Below are 21043 nucleotides of genomic sequence, written 5' to 3' on the forward strand. Positions count from 1 at the left end.
CTAATTTAACTAACATCCTTAATTTAATCAAAATAGTCAAAAGGGTCCTATATTAAGGACCGGAGGAGTATTATTTATAACTCATATGCAAAATATAGCTTCCACTAAATTGTGTCTTAGTTCAAAATCATTTTAAGGTATTCTTTATTGGTTTATTCATGAAGCCATAATGGTATATCCGTAAAAATTACAAGTGGGTAAATAAAGAAAAGATATACTCTTATTATCAGGAGTAATGATAATTTAAAAATTATGATGCATGCTTCAATGCTTTCCTTATTCAATGTCATTTATGAAAATATAAGGAAGTCAATTTTCTTTTTGAGTAAGAATATTCTAATATTTATTTTTATATATTTTAATAGATAAACAAAATTGTTGTTAGTGATTTAATTAACTTAATTCAGAGAGAATAATTGTGAAGTATCCAGTTGTAACTTGCAAACCATGAAGCTCAAATATAAATCTTGAAAAATTAATTTCAAATCAATTGTGACTTGAAAAAAATTTTGTAAGTCTTAAAGGTTCAGCTGTAAGTCTTATAATCTTAGTTGCATATATTGAAAAATTGATAGCAAATCAATTATAAATTGTGAATCAAATCAAAACATTTAAAAAGTCAATCAATCATTTTTTTTTTTAGAATCGAGTCTTTTGGAATTTACAATTAAGATTTTAATATTTACAAAATATAACTTGCAATTGATTTGTAATTAATATTTCATTATTTACAAATGAGTTTTTAAAATTGGGAAATTAAATTTCTAAAATCTACATAATTTTCATCATTTAAAAACGAATTACAACTTGTATTCTACGATTTATAATTGAATTCCTTATATTTACAATTAATCTTCAGTAGTTTTAATTTCAAATATCTGATCCTTAATATAAGAACTAGTTTAACATTTAATTAGGGTATAGATATAATATTTTGATTCATTTTGTCCTTTATATTTATCTATTTTTTAAAATAGTCCTTATAGTTACACACGTTAAAATTTTTGTCAAATGACAATTTTAATTAATACATATGATTAATGATAGTATTTTAAAAAATATCACCTATTTATTATAAATAATTAACTTAATAATTTTTTTTTGTAATCTACTGCTTTTATGAAATGACAATGGCCTTCTAGACGATTTTGTGATTCTTTAATATTATCAAGTTTTTCCATGGCCCTGTACCGTATTTTGCCCGGAAAATAAAAATAAAATGGAAATCACCCCTGCCCGCGCGAACTTCGTGGATGGTCTACTCGAGTTCGTTTGTTCCAACAATGCTCGGTTTGACCTTGAGGCGAAGGCCAAATTCATCGAGCCAGAGCCATGCCACGGTAGCGATGGAGGGGACGACGTGGAGGGGACGAGCCACGTGGCGTCAGACGTAGATTCGACTACGTAGAAGGTTCGAGCAGCTCACGAAGCTTAAATAGTCGAACGACGTTAAGGAAATGGTGTAATCGAATCTTTCTCTGAGTTCTTTCTCTCTCTGTATTTAACCGTGCTTCTCTTCCTTCTTCTTGAGTGTGTGAATCTGTTCTTGTGTCAGTTGAATTCCCATCGATTTGTTGTAGCTGGAAGTGATATCGACTGATACTGAGCTTTTCCGATAAGCTTGAGTACGTTCAGATCATTGACGGAAAATGGCATCACAAGCGCGTCAAAACTCCAAATTTCTTATCCTTGTCCCAACTAGTGAGCGTTCTACTTTATATCTCATTCTTAGATCCTCCTGTTTGATTTAAATTGTCGGTGAATTTCCGGCCAATTCAGCTCCTAACTTTGTTTTAGCCTTGTGATAAACTCCTGAAGTCTATTTTCTTGGTTAACTTGTATGACACTGGAAATTCTGTCTATGGTTTAAAGACTGAACAAGAAGCTCGCAACTTCAATCGCTGCGGAACCTTTATAAAGAGGGGAAAAAGTTTTTCCTTTTTGTCCCTCTCATTACTTACATGACACTTTTTGCTTGTCTCAGATAATTTGCTCAAAAAGGAAAAAGTGTATCCCTGTTATTCATCGCTGATCATTAACTGATGAGAACTTTTTCCTTTTTCTTGGTACAAGTTCTGTTTTTACTTTACTGCATTTTAGGTTGGTCTGGCTCTGTTGTGCGGAGGAGCCAACGGTCTTCTGATCTCACTGCACAACTTCAGGCATTGCTGAAGGATTATAATGAAGCTGAGTTTTTACCCGGTCGATGTGACACTGCAGCCATTGCCGCTCTGGTATTGCAAAATTATCAATGTTATCTGGTGGCTTCCTTGTCTTTGTAAAATTCTGACTGTTTTTCATTTAGTACAAGGCAATGGGGCAGGCCATAAGAAATTGATTTTGGGGGAACTAAGTGAAGACTGTAAGATATTTGTTTTCATATGAACGGCAAATCCGTGAACTAAAATCGTGGTAAAGAAACCTGATTCTAATTCAAAAGAACCTTCCAATTCCTTTGAATGCCCACAAGGGCACCCCTTCCCCTTCTACACGAAAAATAGGAGTAGAAATAAAAGAAGACCATTTGTAGAAATCCATAAATAGAAAAAACAATTCTCTTTTAAAGGGGATGTGGCAGAAACCTTTAATAACTACAAGGCTGGAGAATGTTATGTTCCCACCCGTAAACTTCACGGCTACAAAAGCCTGTCAATCAGATGGACAAACCCATATCTCATCAAAGCAACCAAACGTATATTCCAAATTTGCTAAATAAGCACTTATTGTCTTTACTCCGACAACTTGCTTGGTCATAGCTAATGTTAGAAGCTAGCTCAGTGGATCAGCTCCACCCTGACCTTTTGCCCATATGAAGAAACCTTGTGATGAATAAGACAGGAGTATCTATGGTGATCTATTTGAAGGACGAAACCTTTATTTTACCCCATAACTTTGGATTTGATTATTGTTGCGTTGCAGGATAATTCATCATAAAACTTGTATCTTTAGAGGGAATATATCAATTAATGCACATCAAACCTGCATGTTTTAACTTCAGATTCGGCAACTAGCTCAGGAGATTAGGGAGTTGACCTTATCCAATCCTGCAGTCACCTTCAACTGCAATTGTTCCTGTAACGGTATGTAGAATGAATTATGTTTCAGTTTGTCATGAGTTTTGCATTTTTCCCCCTTTCATATGTTTGTGCTTTCAAGGCCTTAAACAAGTAACAACCATTTCACCACATAATAGTGCCATGTGTGGGAATAGTTCAGAACCTGTTGCCGATCTTTACAAGTGCTGAAGCAAATGCACTTTTGCGAGATGAACTTTTTGTATTTTGGAATCTCAGTTGGCTAAGGCTTCCTGTTGTTGAAACCTTTTGGTTTGGAGTGTTTGGAGAATTTAGGCAGTGTCTTCAATCTCTGGAGGGTCTCCTTGCAGCAAGTTTCAAAGTGTCATTCAGCTTTGTTTTTTTCCCAATCCATTGATGATGCTTGAAAACACTTTCACTTGTTTTGTAACAGTTTCCCATTTGTTCAGTGTTCTGATCGTCTTGCCTGTTACTGTCATGTTATGAAAGTATGGTGTGATTTGATATGATGACAAAGTAATATCTTTCTCTATATCAGGATTTCTGTTGTCTAACTATAAAAAGTTGATGTGAATCATTTGCACATAGGGAGTTATGCATCTTACCTTTTACCAGCCGCTGCATTATTAGCTGTGGGATTTTGTTACATGTGGTGTAAGGTGAGACTATTATCTAATCCCAAAATTATATGTATCTGCAATTGAACTAATGATAGAAATTATATGTAATGATGCTATTAATGCATTTATTATTTTTATGTCCCTCTTTCAGGGATGGTCATTTTCTGATGTAATATCTGTGACAAAGCAATTGGAGAATTTGCCTGAAAAAATAGATGTAAGTCGCATCTGCTGACATAAAAAATTTCACGGTTTAGCTATTTTACACCAGTGTTGATTGCTGAACAATTTTGCTTGATCAATATGTGCAGTCAGCTAGAGGGCATCTAACAGAGAAGCTAGAAGTTTTGAGCCTGAAAGTTGAGGAGCAAAATGAGTTAAACCAGCTTAATGCTAATGATGTAAGAGATGGCGATTTTCTTTACAACATGGATAATTATATTAATACAATTAAGATAAGTGGTTAGATCTGAAGAACGGACTTTCAAATATAGGATCAGTTAAATGAACTGTGTTTCAATTTTCTCCCCAGAATCACTGGATTGTGACTAATATTATCAATATGCTCGTCCGCCTTTATAGTCTGAATTGCCTTGTTTAAATGGAAACTGATATTGTTACTTTTTCATGGTAATATTCAACTTGAACTTTACTTGGTCCTTCATAACATTAGTATCCCATATGGACTATCTCTGCGGTCAGTTTTAAGAGCCAGGTCCTTTGCTAATGGTAAAATTTATGTCTGGCCATGTATGGAAGTAAGTTACGGCAGTCTTTTTTATTTTTATTTTCATACAGGTGAATGAAATGAAGTTAAAACTTTCACAAATTCAGCTTGAAGCCACCAATGAAAAGATTTCCGGGATGGTAAATTATATTTCTCCTAGACCACTTGAAGCATCTAATTTATTGGAAGGATTACATTGTCAATGTTGTGACTTTAATCTATTTGTTAACTTTATAGGATGAAAAGCTCAAGCTTGCTGAAAGCAAACAGGTTATTGATTTAACTTTGCAGTTGCATGGATTAACTACCAGTATGTGTTCTGATTTACATGCGTGCGGGCATGTACACACATAATTATATGATTTTTATCCCTTTTTTCTTTTGAATTTTTCATGCAGGATATGACTATCGCAGCCGTCTGGCGTCTGGGCCAAATTACTGCTGAATCTTACGAGGAGCGAGACAGAAAAATCTCAGAGGTCAGATTTTTAATTTTTCTATATTTATCGTCTAGGATTCTTCATCTTCAAGGTCCATGCCCATTAACTTTCTTGTTCCTTTTTTCTTCTGTCGTGCTAATTTTGATTGTTTGAGTCATTTGACAGGGAGTCAGCGCAGAACAGGGGGAATCATCAACTTTGGTATGTCAAATTTTCTAAAAATTCTTCAAGGCAAAAGTGCACTTTTTCTTTTTTAAATTTTACATGTAAGGTTTTATTTTGGTTCCTTAATTTTATAATGTGTCTTTTTAGTTTTCTAATCCTATCATCATTAGTTTTATGAACAAAAAAATTATTGCCATTAGAATTTTAAATATTGACAAAGTATTTTCAATTACAGACATATTGAATTTAATTTTAAGAATAATAATGACCACCAAAAAAAAAAAATCATCTTTTGAGGCTAATGGTATAAGGGTTATAAGATTGAAAAAGATACTTCATAAAATTAAGAGATCAAACTGAATTAAAAAGTCAAATATGCGCTTTTGCCATTTTCAAATTAATCATTATCGAACTTTGTTCAGCGGTGACTTTTGGTTTAATACTGTTCAGGGTTTGCAGATGATTGGTGAAGAAGGCACCAGTTCGAAAACAGTCATACAAAGACCATATCAGATTAAAGTTCCTTAGGATGGGGAAACCATGAGTGTGATTAGAGGATAAATATCGGCAATTGATTTTTCAAAAGAATTTTGAATTTTGCGAAAGTCAGTCAATTATACAAGTATTTAATTCTACTGGGGGATTGGTGGTAAAACTTTAGAAAATTATAGGAGTATCTTAATTGCATCTCAGCTATTTGATAGAACTAAGGGTAAACATTTGGCTGTAGAGATGGTTTAAGGAATTTTGGCTGGAGCCCTTTGCTTCAGATTCAATGATTCATGAGAACTTCCTGGAAGTATGAAGTTTTGGCAATTTTTTAAGCAAGGACCGGTTGTCTTGACTGATAAGTCAACCAATTAGACTTAAAAGCTCACTTATTGCTTTGAATTTGGCAAAAAATAAGTGCATATATGAATTTGGAGCTCCACATGTTTTTGCAGGAAGATGCGCATTATTTTGTATAAAATTTTAAGAATCCAATCAATATGAATGGTTCAGAATCTTTGGCCCCAAAAAAATGGTTCAGAATCTGAAGATCTATTTGTAGTATTTTTTGGCTGGCAAAAAAAATAATTTGTAGTATTTTTTTAAAAGAAATTATGATAATAGCGTATATCTTAATTGTTAGGATTGATTGGATGATTAAGAATAATTTAAACCTTTTTGGTTGAATAAAAAGTCAAAATTTTACTCTCTATATGTAGCCATATAGGTTTTAAATTTCTCTTTTGAAGGAAAGACACTGTGGTTTTGTCTAGCTAATTTGGGTTGAGGTTGATCAAATTTTATTTCATATATTTTATATAAAAACAAGTTTGGAAATATTATTTTATTTTTAACTCTATTTTAGAAATCTATCTGTCTTTCGATCCCTTTCCATTCTTATATTCTTTCTAGCAAAGAAAATATCTTCTTAAAAATAAAAAGCCCTTGCCTTTGTTTAAGCAATTTCTACTTTATGAGTAGCATGCTCATTTTTTCTGTCATCACTTCTCTTTTTAGGTTTTATTTTCCATGGCGAAAAATCATCATTAACTTTGATTTGACGCCAATTATTTTTGCAATGCTTGTAATCATTTCAAATCCTGACTATTGGAAAGGATTGGGAACAATACTCCAGGTTACATAAAAGTTGATCCAACGAAGTAAATTATATCGAATTCAAAGTCAAATAATAAATACTAAGTAATTTGTGAATACTTTTATAAAAGGCTTTTTTTTTGTAATTACAAAAGTCTCACACATGCAAAAAAAAAAAAAAGAGATTATGTTATGCCAGCTACCGGTAGAAAAACAAGCTAAGCTTATTGGGCCAACTTGTTTAGGCCAGAAAATTATGAGGGCATAACTTGAAATTTTTCCTTTAAATAAAAAATAGGTTTTCAAAGGTTAGTCCTATAGAGCCGAAGGCTTCAACAGCTCGACCCCCGTTTGGGTCTTTTTATATTTTTAAATTTTTTATATAATGGTAATATTATTAAGGAAAAATTACAAAAAAAGACCTTAGAATTATAAAAACACAGGTAGGGACCATTGACAACTTTACTATAGCTTTGACATATTATTATTGTCAAAACCCAAAGTGAAGTTGTCAAGGGTCCCTCTCTGCGTTTTTACAATTCCAAAGTCTTTTTTTTGCAATTTTTCCTATTATTAATTTTTTTACATTGTTAATGATATTTTAAATATTTAGTTATTATTATCATTTTAAAATTAAATTTCATAAAATGGTTTGATTTATTTTGTTTTGGACAATAATTTATCTAATTAATTTTAAAAAAAAAAGGGCTAATTTGGCCTTTAATAATGATTTGATTTATATTATATGTGTGTTGATATTTTAAACTATATATATATGATAAGAGTATTTTTTATACTTATATAACTTGTGATTCTATGATTTGAATTAAAAATTTATGAGTTTCAAAAATACTATATTTCAAATTAAAATAAAATAATACTAAACTGTAAAATTTAAAAATGAAATTTCTATGAAGAAAAAAAACTTGATATTTTTGCCACTAAAAAAGAGCATACTTATAAAAAAAGAGCAATTGATGATAGTTATAATGAAGTTTAAAAAATTGATGATATTATTTGTCTATTGTATATTTGCATAGTTAATGAAACTTTTGGATAATGTTGTCTTGTTGAGAGATGATTTAGATGTTCTTAGATGTTTAGATGTGATGATGTTTTGTGTTTATGACTTAATTTTGTTAATATTTATACCTTTTATTAGTAATTTCGTTACTTTGTTTTTGTTTTTTTAAATAAAAAACATGAAAACTATATAAAATTATATTTTTTCTTAAACTGACTGAAAGCTCGCAAGCCGATCCTAAACCCTCCAAATTAAGGGCCAGACCTAGTAAAATGAGACATTTTAAAAACTTTAGCCCCGTAAGGCCAACCTGTTTAAAGCTACGGCACTATAAGGCCAGCCATATTCCTAACTATTATCACCAAATAAGAAATCCTTACATCCTGTGAGTCAGCATAAACATTAACCTTGTAACCTCCTTTAAACAAAGAGGGTGTTCTTTAAAAATGCTCAAAAGTTCGGATTTGGGGTGTCAACTATCCTATTGCTTTTTTCCTACTTTCCAAATGCCTTTGCTTGTTTTTTTTTTAATCATTAGATTTTACATAAAATGAGTTAAATTTTGATATCTCATCGATGAAAATGGTGTTACTTTCAAATTTTTATGATTTTTCAAAAAAATTGTATCTACATTAAAAAGTAACAGCACCCATTTTAAGTGTTTTTTTTTTAATAAAAAATTTGAAAACAACAACCATTTTTCACTCATGAGATATTGAAATTTTACTCATTTTATGTAAAATTTAATGGTAAAAAGAAACCAAAAAAATCATTTGAGAAGTAGGAGAAAATTGAAAGACAATAGAAATGGTAACGGAGATGGGACAACTGACTCGCCCAAAAGTTCTCATTGTTTTTTTTTTTTAATGAATAGTACAGCATCTAAGCCTGTCCTATTATATTGGAATCATATGTGGGTTAGTCACCCCATCAAAATCATTGTACAAAAACATCTTCAACTTCTAGCATTTACTACGAATTGCCCTCTCTAGGCACATGCTATATTCTGAGCTGCGGCTCACCTCCACTCAATTTTTTCTCTGCATTTTTAACAAATTTGAGCTACCCGATCTTCCAAAAGTTCTCATTGTTAATTTTTGTCAACATAAATTAGAACTTCTAGCCTGAAATTTTCGAAAATATTTGGAAAAACATATGGAAGAGTTCTCTTTACTGAGAATATGGCTAAGCTATCTTTAATATTTTCAAGACAACAACTGCAATAAATCACTATTAACATACATATATATTTTTCCTAATTTTATAGTTATGTCGTATCTGCAGTTATTTATATTAACTTCTGTGAAAAAATTTGCTGAATAATAAATCATAGAATGTATCCATTCATATATATGGCTCATATTATATCGTAAACTAAACTTACAATTTAATTTCGTTATTCAAAATGCGCGGAAAAAAAAACATACAACACACTAAATACAATTGCTTCATAATTAAATATGGAAAATAATTGTTGGCAAAAAATACTAAAGAAAATAAATTGTAATTCTTTTGGCCAAAAGGAAAAGGAATAATTAATTTGATGGTATTTAGAGTTTCATCATATTTTGAATTGAGCCCCTCTAATCTTATTTTATTTTATTGAATCCTTATATTTTATCCTGTTAAACCTACAAATCTTTCGGTTAGTTAATCTTCCAAACATGTTAGAGAGTGAGGTGGCATTGAAGAAGTGTTCGAAGTTCACCAACAATCCTATTGTTAAAACAATCCAACAAGCATATCTCAAACTATTGATGATGAGGCAGATTTTTTTCTTTAGATTTTTAAGGTAGAAAATATTTCACTTAAACAGATTTTCAAAAAAAAAAAAAAAAAGCACTCAAGAATCATTACCTTGAATTTGTTTTTAAGAGTTTCTTTTCCAGAACATAAACCCTTTCAACAATTTCACCATTCATCTAGTCCTAAAAAGATAAATGGTCGTTAAATGAAAAGGCGTTAAGACAGTAGCTTTGATGAAGAGATCTTTGTTCAAGATTCTTGTATTATCCACATTTTTTTATATATAGTGCTCATGTCGTCTTCCTTGTTAAAAACAGCTATTAGGATCAAGAGATGGTTAAGCAACACTACCATCACCTAAATGTTGAACACCGGTTGAAAAAGGAGCTTTTCTTCTCGTTCTCAATGGCAAAGTGGTTTCTAAGAGAGAGAGAGGGCACATGAGCTTTTTAGTGTGGTAGAGAAAAACAGAAGTATTGATATCTATGGAGTTGCTTCAATGCCACCTCACCTTTTAATATATTTTTTTTGGTGAAAACAGGGGCCCAGCCCATTACATTACACAACTATTACAAACAGAAAAAAAACCTCTTCTGGGAAACTCAGTTCCAGCTAAGTCTTTCTCGAGTATGCTCCGTACTTTCAGGCGGTGGAGTGTCCCAAATGATTCTTGGAGATTCAATCTGTAGACTAAGGTGAGCAAGTTTGTTCGCTGCTCAATTCCTTCTCTAAAGAGATGACTGATTTTGATTTGCCAATCCCCTTGCATCATCTCCTGAATTTCCTGGAAAATATGAATATGTCGGCTTCTCTCTTTATTTTGCACTAACACCTCACCTTTTAATATTATCATTAATGATGTTTGGAAGATTAATTAACGGAAGGATATGTTGGTTTAACAGAATAAAATATAAGGATTCAATAAAAATAAAATAAAACTAGAAAGACCTAATTTAAAATCTGATGAAATTCTAAGCACCTTTAAATTAATTATCTCAAAGGAAAATAAATAAGACATTTTCTTTCGGCTCATGCGGACTATAGTATAGTGAAAGATTCAACATTTGACCCGTCTTGTCCTTCTACTGCCAGGCAACCGGGGCAAGAATTAACCGACCCGTCTTGTTGTCCACTATGTAACCCCTGGTCATCAGGATCCTCCGTTCCCGCTCCATATAAATTAGCTTCAGCGTCGAACTCTGACAGTGAAGAAGCGCCAGCGTCAGCAACTGTCTACATTTGTTAAAGCTACTGTAAACTGGTTTGTGATTCGTTGAAGTGCTTCTATTTAGGAATTTTGCCTTGCCTTCCTTTATTTATAGGTATTATATGCTTCACACTTGCTCTTTTTTACCCCACCAATTGTGTGTGGTTGCCAAGAAAATTGGCTGCAAAAAGATTTTTTTTTTCCTGAAATTTATTTACTGCGGATTCGTGTTAAAATTTCAGTAATTTAAAGAACTTTACGCGCCTTGGTAATAGAAAGCGGAAGATTGATTCTCTGTTTGTGCTTTTCAGTTGCTGTATTTTAATTCATGTCATTCTTTCTCATTTTTCCGCTTTTCAGGAAACGATTTTCTTCGAAAGGTATATTCTTCAGACCTGGGGTTTTTACATTTATCACTCATCGGCAGAAGAATATGAGCATTGTTCCCAAAGAGACCATAGAGGTGATTGCACAAAGTATTGGGATCAATAATTTGTCCCCTGATGTTGCCCTTTCTCTGGCTCCTGATGTGGAATACCGAATGCGAGAGATTATGCAGGTGGCTTTATAAGCGGAACCCTCCGCCTCTTTCTTATTCTTTCTTATCTAAGCTCTTTATTACTAACGTTGGCACAGTTTTCACAACATAATGATTTCCCTTGATTCGTGAGTGGAGATAGAAAACGCTGTTCAAGCCCCTATCTTCTTATTCCTTTTTGTATTTGCTGCATTTGTATTACTCTTTTTGTTACGAAGTGGGAGGATTGGAGATTCAATATCAATCTTTGAGATGTGCATGAGCTTTTGTACACTGACTTCAAGAAGAACAAATAGAGGCAGGTGCCTGGTTTTGTTGGTTTTTGTAGATAAACTGATTAGAATAAGCATATTTTACACTTTAATTAATTCAGAAAATAAATTTGGAAAGAACGATTCCAACTGTAAAACATGCTATGAGAGGCATATCTTGCTTTCTTCCTGGCTGTACCTTTTGGAGGTAGAAAGGATGGCGGCAGTTATAATACGCTGACTAACTCCTGAAGAGTAGGGAAGAAAGTTTATACGGTTAATAAAATTGTACTGAGTTCAAGGTGGACCTTATTTTAACATAGTTTATATCAACCACAGGAAGCAATCAAATGCATGTGTCACTCAAAGAGAACAACATTAACAGCAGATGATGTTGATTGTGCACTCAACTTGAGAAATGTTGAAGTAAGTATTTCAGTATCTAAGTGGCTGGTTAAAAGAGCAGCTTTCTGTTTTTTTTTAACACATTTTTTGGAGATATTATTTGCCTGTTTCTGCCTTTTTTGGGTTATCTGAAAATTTTCATTTCCAAATTCAATGATTGATGCAGAAGGCAATGAAACTGTGAATTTTTAGTGTTTTGGGCTGAATTTCATAAGCAGATTGAAAGTTAATATATTTGCATATCATCTCCTTCATGTTATTATTGTGAGGAAATGGATCTCGCTAAACAGTGTTAGTTGTAGATGTAATGCTTCTTATACTTAAGTGTGTTTGAAAAAATAATTTCTAAGTACCAACCATTCGTTTCAATTTTATAAAGAGCTATGATCTAGAATTCCATCCAGGGGGGCATTTTACCCCACTCGCAGTATGCAATAATAGGACATAAGGAAAGGAACTATCAAATTAGGTTGCCTCCATGCATAAGCTTTAAATGTTAGTCAGATGACAGTTTTATCAGGGCTGCTTCATTAGGCAGCAAAACCGTACGCAACATTAAATGATTAAGATAAGCTCGTTGAATTTACTTTAGGGATAACTTCAGAAATTGGTAGTTTCCATTATACATCCTATGATAATGATCTTGTGTGCAGTGTCAGAAAACTCCTGGAATTGGTAGGTGATTACTTGATACATGCCATGCCATATAAATTGATGTACGTGGTGGACAATAATTCTTTTTATTGGGTCTCCAATCATATTTTGACTTTTTATATGGCAGCCAGTATATGGATTTGCCTCTGGCGGTCCTTTACGGTTCAAAAGAGCTGTTGGACACAGAGACTTGTTTTATATAGATGACAAGGATGTTGATTTAAAAGATGTAAGGAACTACTGCATCCTTGTTCCCCCAATTGCATTTAGACTTGATATGGTGCAGCACCATGCTAAACTTTCGAACCCTATGCACTTTAGGTTATTGAAGCACCATTGCCGAAAGCACCTCTTGATACTGCAGTTACTTGCCACTGGCTTGCTATTGAAGGCGTACAACCTGCTATTCCAGAAAATGCTCCTATAGAAGGTGTCTCCCTAAATTTAGATACATCTGTTTACATGCATATAGTGCAAGACAGAAAAGCATAATTGCCTCAGTAAGCTCTCGAACATATAAGCAATTGCATATGCTGGGTACCCACGTAAAAATTTTAAAGCTCTTAAGATACAAGGAATTGTTGGGTACTTTTCATTTTATAACTTTCTGCTGATTATGTTAGCATTTCATTATGGCATACTCGTTTTCCTTTACCCACATTATCTTTAAATTTTTTTCATGAATTGTCAGATCATAAATGTGAGCCATGAGTAAGAAGTGATTATAAAACAAGTTCATTATGTCACATTAGAATTTTTAGTTTCACAATGTTCTTTAGTGTGGCAAACAAAAGTACAATGCTTAGAGACCATTTGGTATACCAGTATATAGTGATCCCAATTATTTTGGATGCCGAATTATGAGACAAGAGGCTGTAATATGTCAAGTTGTTTAGGATTCTTGACTCATGCATAACCACCGAAAGTCTCTAGAAAAGGGGTGATATTTTCATAGAAATTGACAAAACTAAATAGAGATGTGAGATGCTGCTCCTTAAAGATTTGCATTCATGCAAGTGGATAAAAGCATTTTAACAACTTGATGAAACCAAGTCTAATATTCGGTCCTTTTTCAAATCTTACATTTGTTAACTATAGTTGACTTGGGCTTGCTTGATCATTTGAAGAATATTTTGACCAAAAGCTTGGCCTGATTTCCAGATTGTATTCTTTTTCTCTTGGCAGTAATTTCAGCTCCTTCTGATACCAAAAACTCTGAACAGAAAGATGATAGCCTTCCAATTGACATCAAATTGCCTGTTAAGCATATATTATCCAGGGAACTTCAGGTATCTGATTTACAGTAGCAAGTATTATCTGCCTTATTTCTCCACCTCAGTTTATTTAGAATTTCTTCTTTCATTGCAGCTTTACTTTGATAAAGTCACGGAGCTCACTATAAACAAGTCTGATTCAGTTCTCTTTAAAGAAGCGTTGGTTAGTTTGGCCACTGATTCAGGACTTCATCCATTAGTTCCATATTTCACATGCTTCATAGCTGATGAGGTAATAATATTTGACTTCTAATAATGTTTTCTGTTGAGAAAGAACTTACAGTGCCAATTCCTCACTTGAACTTTGTGCTTCTCCATCCATGTCAGGTTTCTCGTGGTTTAAGTGACTTTGCTCGCCTGTTTGCCTTGATGCGAGTTGTTAGTAGCCTCCTTCAAAACCCTCATATCCATATTGAACCATATGTAAGTTCACCTTTGATTTAGGTATATTCCTTTGCATGGTTGCTCACACTCACTGAATCATACCTGAGCAAGGGTTTAAATCTTTATATACCTAGCTTAAATTTTATTTCATTCAACATTCACACTTTGATTTTTTTCTTTTTTTCTTTTTTTGGTCTGTAATCCATTCAGCAGAATGTTCAGGTGTTAGAGTTGACCATAATTTGCTAATTTCGTTTTATACATTCCTTGTCATCTCTGGTTAGAAATAGAGAAATGATGCCAGCAGTTGCAACCTAACTGTACTAATTTTTCCTTTTCCTTCCTTCCTTCCATATGTGTCAGCTGCACCAGTTGATGCCATCTGTTGCGACCTGCCTAGTTGCCAGAAGGTTGGGCAGTGGGATGGCAGACAATCATTGGGAGCTTCGAGACTTTACGTCAAAGCTTGTTGCTTCAATATGCAGAAGGTAAGAAATCCTCACTATGTCCTGTTATAATTTATATGCTGTAGAAAGTGTGTCAATGCTAAGGGACCTTAAGATTAAAGCAAAGTTATGGTTGGAAGAACTTGGGGGCTGAAGAATAACACGCAGATTATCGCCCTTGTACATTAATTTTAATTTGCCAAAAAATAACTTGATCGGAAGATAAACTCCTGGATATAACAAAACGTGATAATAGTAAGACTCCTAAAGTGATAGTCTTCAGGGCCCCAAGTCAATAATAGGCATCTAATCCCTAACATTTCCTCCTACTCCGTAACACTCATCCTAGGTTTCCCTATGAACCCCTAATGATGGAGAAACTTTCTAGTTTTTCCTCGTTACAAATGAAATACATTTTACCAGAAAATCACATCAAGGCTCTGGCATTCGGATACTGCACCACAACTAAAAAGGTCTCTCACTTAACTTTTGAGTCCCCCAATCCCACGTGCTCGCGCACCCTCTTTTCCTCTCAGCTGCATTTGTCTAATTTGGTGAGACAATTCCCAGAAATCTTTAACCTAATACCCTTGAGCAGTCCCCTTGATGTTCAGTAAGATGGCTTGTTCATTTCTTTGAATCCTAGAACAACTTCCTAGAAGCATGCCTGGCTTTTAGTCCCACGTCATTGTAGAGTTATCGTTAATCAAGTTTAATGTGCAGCCAAAAATAGTATTTTTTAAGTAGATGATTTCAAAAGCTGTCAATGACTCAAGGTATCTTCTTTGGTTTGAACTCTGTTTGAAGCCATTTAAGATCAGATCTTTCTTTACCTGAACTTACATTCCCATGAATTACGCTGTTTATATTTTATGCTCTTCAAAGTGGGTGCTTTAAGTTAATTAACTTTGATACTATGTTTCTAATGCATTTCGTTAAGAAATATTTGTATTTCATGTTTGTTGTGATCTTTTTGCCTGTCCCACAAATTTCTCTATCTTTAATATTTGTGTGGTGCAGATTTGGACATGTTTACAGTAACCTCCAGTCCCGCCTCACAAAAACACTGCTGAATGCTTTCTTGGATCCAAAGAAAGCAATGACTCAACATTATGGTGCAATTCAAGGGCTGGCAGCTCTGGGACCCAATGTGGTATGTGCTTTTACATGCTTCTGGCAGCTATGGATGTGATTTTCCTTTTATACTTTTTGTTGTTGTTTCCTTTTACTCTATTTTTTCTATTTACAGTTGATCAATATATTTATAATTATTTGACAAATTTTGTGAGCTTGTGACCCTGTAAGTAGGTTCGCCTTCTTGTACTGCCAAATCTTGAACCATATATGCGACTTCTTGAACCAGAGATGCTTCTTGAGAAGCAGAAAAATGAAATGAAGAGGCATGAAGCTTGGCGTGTCTATGGGGCTTTGCTGGTAAGACTTTAGGATAAGGTGGTTTGCTGTGAAATACATCAGTCTCAGTAATATGGTTGGCAGAATCAATGTGTGTATTCTTCAGCGTGCTACAGGTCGATGCATATATGAACTACTGAAGTTGTTCCCAATGTTTCCATCACCTCTTCCTCATGATGTGTGGAAGACCAATGCAAGAGTTGTTACTGCTTCACCCCGTAAGTGTCTCACTTGTTGACTTAAGATGATACTGATCAGTTATTCAAGTAATCGAGGGTAGTATTTCTAAAAGTTAATTAAGAGTAGCATGAGATTCAAACCTGATCATGTGAGTGAAGACATTGACAGTATGTGGTTTGGAACGAGTTTATGAGACCCTTAGGAGTGAGATCTGCATGTCACTTAATTGATCAGATTACCATGAGGGAGTAAGCATTTCATTGCGAACCATGCCTAAGTCCAGTCAAAATTATCATTACTAACCGATGATATGATTGCCTAGCAGACTATGAATTCATTATCCTTTTTTTTTTTTTTTGGGGAAAAAGGCATGCCCACCTTTTCTTCCGTAGCATCCTCTGTTAACTGATATAATTATTAGTTACCGACTTCAATGATTTCCAGTGAGTCCTCAATGTTATAGTGCTTTCAAAAAGTAAGCTCAACTGCATGCCTTTTTATGAGTTTGGAATTTGAGTCTCTGTCTCTCCAATCATTGCTTGTCTAGGTAAACGCAAGGCAAGCTTGGAGCAACCAGAACAGCAGCCGCCTGAAAAGAAAATTGCGACTGATGGTGAGGTTGGGGCAGTTCTGACAAATTCCTCACCATCTCATGGTGAAGGGATGAAGGGGATCCAAGCTTCGTCAGCTGACTCAATCATGGATCCATCTCCGTCCGAGAGACGGACGAATGAAGCCATTTCATATGTTGGGGTTAAAAGTGATGAACAGAGAAGTAGGGCGCCTAAGACATCTGCTGCTCTTGCTCAGGTTTGGAAGCATGAACTGAATTCTGGACGTATGCTGATGTCACTGCATGATCTGTTCGGGGAAGCCATTCTTTCCTTCATTCCATCTCCTGAGATGTATATGATCTTGTAATTTGTAACATCATTTTGTTCTTTAAGATCCTCCAAAATGAGCATAAATTTAAGTATTGCTGTAATGCATTGACACAGGAATCAGGATGAGAATGTAAATGTGATTCACCTCATTTCTTGTTTTCCACTCTTATTTATTTTTTAATCTCTCTGTACCTGTGAATATATTATATGATTTACATATAGAGATTTTGTAAGAAAAAATTTTAATACTACCTCTGATTCTTAATATAATATCTCGTTTGACTATTATTTTGGTTCTAAATATAATACTCAAGTATATTTTGTTTCTCATATTTATTTATTTATTTTTTAAGATAGTCTTTTTAATAGTAGTATTTTTGGCCAATAAACTTGAATGGTAAGAATATTTTAAGAAAGATAACATCTATTTAGTACAAACAACTAATTTAATTTATTTTCTGAATCTACTCAAATTAATTAATTAGTTTTTATATTTAGGACTAGAGATAGTATATTATAAAGCATTTAGATTTAATATCAAATTAAACTAGACGTTTGCAATGCAACTGTATTGAATAAAAATGAAGGAACAGAAACCCCGATTGAGAGGAAAATAAAGCAGCCGTCTCAAAGTAATTGCTTTGGAGTGATCAAATCATAGGAAGTGGCATGATTTGGACAGGAGTTAAAAACGAACAGTGCTACACAAGAGTTTTTAAGATGTCCTTAAGCCGCAACCGTGTTTGATTCTCTTTGAACAGCTTTCTTGAGGATGCTATCTTCCTCCAAAACCATCTGAATAGGCAAGAATCCCATTCCATCTGCCATAGCCAGCAACATCTGCCTGGTCTCCTCCTTGAATTCTTCCAGATCAACTGTCCCGTTCAAGTTGTGATCGAATTGCAAGAACAAGGAATCGTAAACCTGAGGTAAACAAAAATAACCCTTTTTAGCAATCTGTTTGTATTTTGAAGAATCCCAGAAGAAGGAGAAGGAGAAGAAGAGGAAGAACCTGAGCAAGCTCATCTGGGTCAGGCTGCACATCGATGCCAAAGTGAGTCTCAAAGACCCTTAGACTCTGCAACTCCTTCAGCATCTCAGTGTAGGAGAGAAGACCATCATTGTCTGCGTCAAGGTAAGCGAACCTGTCTTGCACTATGAGATTGAATGCTTCTTCATCCTCCAGGAAATTGACTATGGTGGCACCATCCAATATTTCTACGCTCATCTTCACTGCTCAATGGATTGAACTGTGTATAGTGTGCTTGGTCGTGATATTCACCAAGAGATATGGTTTTCAAGGGCGCAAGTTTCTTGAAGAAAGCTAACTGGCTTGCTGCAAGTACTTATAGCCAAAAGGAATATATTCTGACTAATGCACAGTGATAGAATATTATTTCTATTTTGGTCAAAAAGATTCGTTGGGAGCTTGCCCAATGAATTAGTTTGATCAAAAAATTGGGTTGGGATTGTGTGGTATGCCGTGGATTCAAATTGTTTCTAAGTATTAAAGTTCGGAAGAAACTTCTCCTTCAGTTCAGGGACACAGCAGCATCCTCTGTTTTGCGAGGAATCTGGATGCTTGTAAAAATAGAATTTCAGCATCATATTCCTAATATTAAATAAATTAAGACTGCAATTTTTCATTTTAGTTGACCAAAAGACATGGTTAAAAACCTTGTTCTCTCGTCAACTGTTTAACTTTGTCTCGGAATATTCTTAAGATTTAGAACAAGGACCAAATTGTAGGCTGCCGACCGCCTCTGGTGCTTTGTGCAAGTTGGGCATAACCGACTGCGTGCATTAAAATGAAAATTTAAATGTATGTGTTTATTCTACTCTATTTGGAGTGAACAAATGAACATTAAAAAAAAGTAATAAATGTAAAATAAATTTGAAAGACATATACATAGCATGTTCTGGAAGAGTTTGTGGAGCATTATTAATTGTTTTATTCCCAAGATGCTTCTCTTGTCAATCTCCAGTAAGAGTATAGAAATATGTTTTTGTCAAATTTATGATGGGTGAAGATGGAACCAAAATAATTTTAGGACAATTTGTAATTATATTGCACCTGATAGTAATTTTACGCAAATCAATAAATTCAGTGAAAATTGATTATTTCTTGTAAAAAATTATCCTTAATAAAAGTTATTAGTTAGAGGGGTTTGTTTTTTATAATTTAATTAAATAAGAAAGAGAAAGAGTATTAAATAGGGAGAATTTCAGGGAAAAAACCTTGAAATTATCATTTCTCAATTCAAGCACATGAGAGTTGGAAATGACCAAGTAGGAAGCGGTGTTTGGTTTTATATTTTGCAAATATAATTAAATAACTAAAATATTCTTGTATCAAATTTTTATTAAAAAGAAAGTTATTAAACTTATCATTGTCAATGCCGTTTTGTTATTAGTGTTCAATACTTATTATTGTCATTTCACAATTTGTTAATAAATACCTTATTATTGTTAGTATATTTCTTTTCATTTGCTGTTCAATACTTGTTATTATCAGTTCATAACTTACTAATAAACTTTTTGATATAAAGACATTTTAGTAATTTAACTATATTTATAAAAGGGAAAATCCCAAAAAAACCCTTGGAATATAGAAAATTCCAGATTAGGTCTTAGAATTATGTAAATAACAGAAAGGATCAATAATCCAATCTGTCATTTGTAAAATCAAAAAGAATTGATAATTTTGTCCTCATTTGTATTCGTTTACTACAATGATTTAAGGAATCACTATAAGGGTTTAGGTGTTATCTAAATTCGTGTAAAGAATAACTATTTACTTTTTCATAGTCAGGTGCCTTGTTATTAACTACAACAAATCATATAATCACCAGAGCAATGTAAGCATTACCTAGATTCGTGTAGAAAATAACTACTCACTTTTTCGTAGTCAGGTACCTTGTTATTAATTACAACTAATTATGTAATCACTAGAACAGTGTAAGCATTACCTATATTTATTTAGAAAATAACTATTCACTTTTACTTAGTCAGGACAAAGTTATCAATTCCTCTTGATTTTACAAATGACAGATTGGGTCATTGACCCTTTCTGTCATTTACACAATTCCAGGACCTAATCTGAAATTTCCTATATTCTAAGAGTTTTTTTTGGGATTTTTTCTTTATAAAATATCAAATCAGATATCACTTTCTTTGTTTAGATTTTGAAGTGTCATGTGCTTGGTTTGGAATATCACATTTTCCAACATCTTTATTTCTCATTTTGCTATTAAATATTAAATATTGGGAGAATATGTGTATATGCTATGTGGCCGAATGCTGTAGATAGATAAAATAAAGAGTTAAATATAAAGAGAGCGCGTGGCTGAGAGAGAATCCAATGGCCGCAGTACGCGTTGGGAGGTCAAAAATTGGAGGAGCTTCTTTCCTGTTGCGTGGGTTGTAGGCTAAATCTCTGTTTTCGTTGACCAACAGAAAATGCTTAGAAACAATATGACCCGCCGCTTATTGTATTACCAAATCTAATTAAGACTTTAATATTAAAAAAAAAAAGTGAAGAGGTTAAACTATGGTCCGCACGTTGTCCTTCTAGTTCTAGTGGCTCTGAGCTTAAAGCATCCTTTTGTGTTTGTTCTCTCACTCCCATTCATATCCCATTGCATTTCCTTCAATTGATTCTTCCACTCTTTTTCTCTTTCCCAGTAATAGGTGCTTTTTTTCTTTTGTTCTTGACTTCAATATTAAGTTAAATCCTCTCAATTCTCATTCCTACATTTAATTAATGAATAAACAAATCAATAGTTTCAAATGTGTTTTGATATATTTTGGTCTAAAAAAGGGCTTGTCTTTCAAAATTACATACTAATTCTCTCTCTCTCTCTCTCACTCTGAAAAATGTGGAAATCCCTTTGAAAATTGTGAAAAGCTTTTCTCATGAAGTTAACGATGAAGAAAAATTATGGGCTGAGATGCAAATAGGCCAAGAGGAGGTTAATTATATTTAGCATTGTTTTTATTATGTTTTAAACTCTTATTTGAACTTTTTGTTATGACTTAAGTTTTATTTTGATCTTTGTTAATCTTA

The 21043-nt window shown here is 33.5% G+C and overlaps 3 protein-coding genes across 10 annotated transcripts; 2 read left to right on the top strand and 1 right to left on the bottom strand.

Moving 5' to 3' along the window:
- The first annotated feature begins 1285 nt into the window (after window positions 1-1285).
- LOC114715223 (transcription initiation factor TFIID subunit 6) lies at window positions 1286-17087 on the top strand. Of its 3 annotated transcripts, none has more exons than XM_028900037.1 (13): window positions 1286-1290; window positions 10987-11107; window positions 11677-11763; window positions 12524-12625; window positions 12718-12826; window positions 13582-13685; window positions 13765-13902; window positions 13998-14093; window positions 14418-14542; window positions 15521-15653; window positions 15809-15934; window positions 16020-16131; window positions 16641-17087. In XM_028900037.1, exons 2-13 carry the CDS (start codon window positions 11090-11092, stop codon window positions 17012-17014), a joined length of 1524 nt encoding a protein of 507 aa, XP_028755870.1. In that variant the 5' UTR covers window positions 1286-1290; window positions 10987-11089; the 3' UTR covers window positions 17015-17087. The 3 variants fall into 3 exon arrangements, with proteins under 3 accessions (XP_028755870.1, XP_028755868.1, XP_028755860.1); XM_028900035.1 differs by lacking the exon at window positions 1286-1290 and adding an exon at window positions 10531-10602 and having other exon boundaries at window positions 10929-11107; XM_028900027.1 differs by lacking the exon at window positions 1286-1290 and adding an exon at window positions 10563-10663 and having other exon boundaries at window positions 10929-11107.
- On the top strand, window positions 1298-5859 carry LOC114715249 (uncharacterized). Of its 6 annotated transcripts, XM_028900054.1 has the most exons (12): window positions 1298-1462; window positions 1556-1701; window positions 2074-2261; window positions 2999-3080; window positions 3624-3694; window positions 3807-3872; window positions 3967-4056; window positions 4454-4522; window positions 4620-4652; window positions 4781-4861; window positions 4988-5023; window positions 5438-5859. In XM_028900054.1, the coding sequence occupies exons 2-12, from the start codon at window positions 1650-1652 to the stop codon at window positions 5513-5515; spliced, it is 846 nt and encodes a 281-aa protein (XP_028755887.1). In that variant the 5' UTR covers window positions 1298-1462; window positions 1556-1649; the 3' UTR covers window positions 5516-5859. The 6 variants fall into 6 exon arrangements, with proteins under 6 accessions (XP_028755887.1, XP_028755914.1, XP_028755894.1 ...); XM_028900081.1 differs by having other exon boundaries at window positions 1298-2066; window positions 2163-2261; XM_028900061.1 differs by having other exon boundaries at window positions 1298-1701; window positions 1985-2261.
- Window positions 17088-17531: 444 nt separating the features above from the next.
- On the bottom strand, window positions 17532-18348 carry LOC114715313 (uncharacterized). The gene is made up of 2 exons (XM_028900119.1): window positions 17990-18348; window positions 17532-17901 (listed from the first exon to the last, which is right to left on the bottom strand). The coding sequence occupies exons 1-2, from the start codon at window positions 18203-18205 to the stop codon at window positions 17704-17706; spliced, it is 414 nt and encodes a 137-aa protein (XP_028755952.1). The 5' UTR covers window positions 18206-18348; the 3' UTR covers window positions 17532-17703.
- Between the last annotated feature and the right edge of the window lie 2695 nt (window positions 18349-21043).

The sequence above is a fragment of the Neltuma alba genome, unplaced genomic scaffold (assembly GCF_004799145.2).
Source record: "Neltuma alba isolate B1F8T4 unplaced genomic scaffold, ASM479914v2 tig00002004_pilon, whole genome shotgun sequence".
NCBI lineage: Eukaryota > Viridiplantae > Streptophyta > Magnoliopsida > Fabales > Fabaceae > Neltuma > Neltuma alba.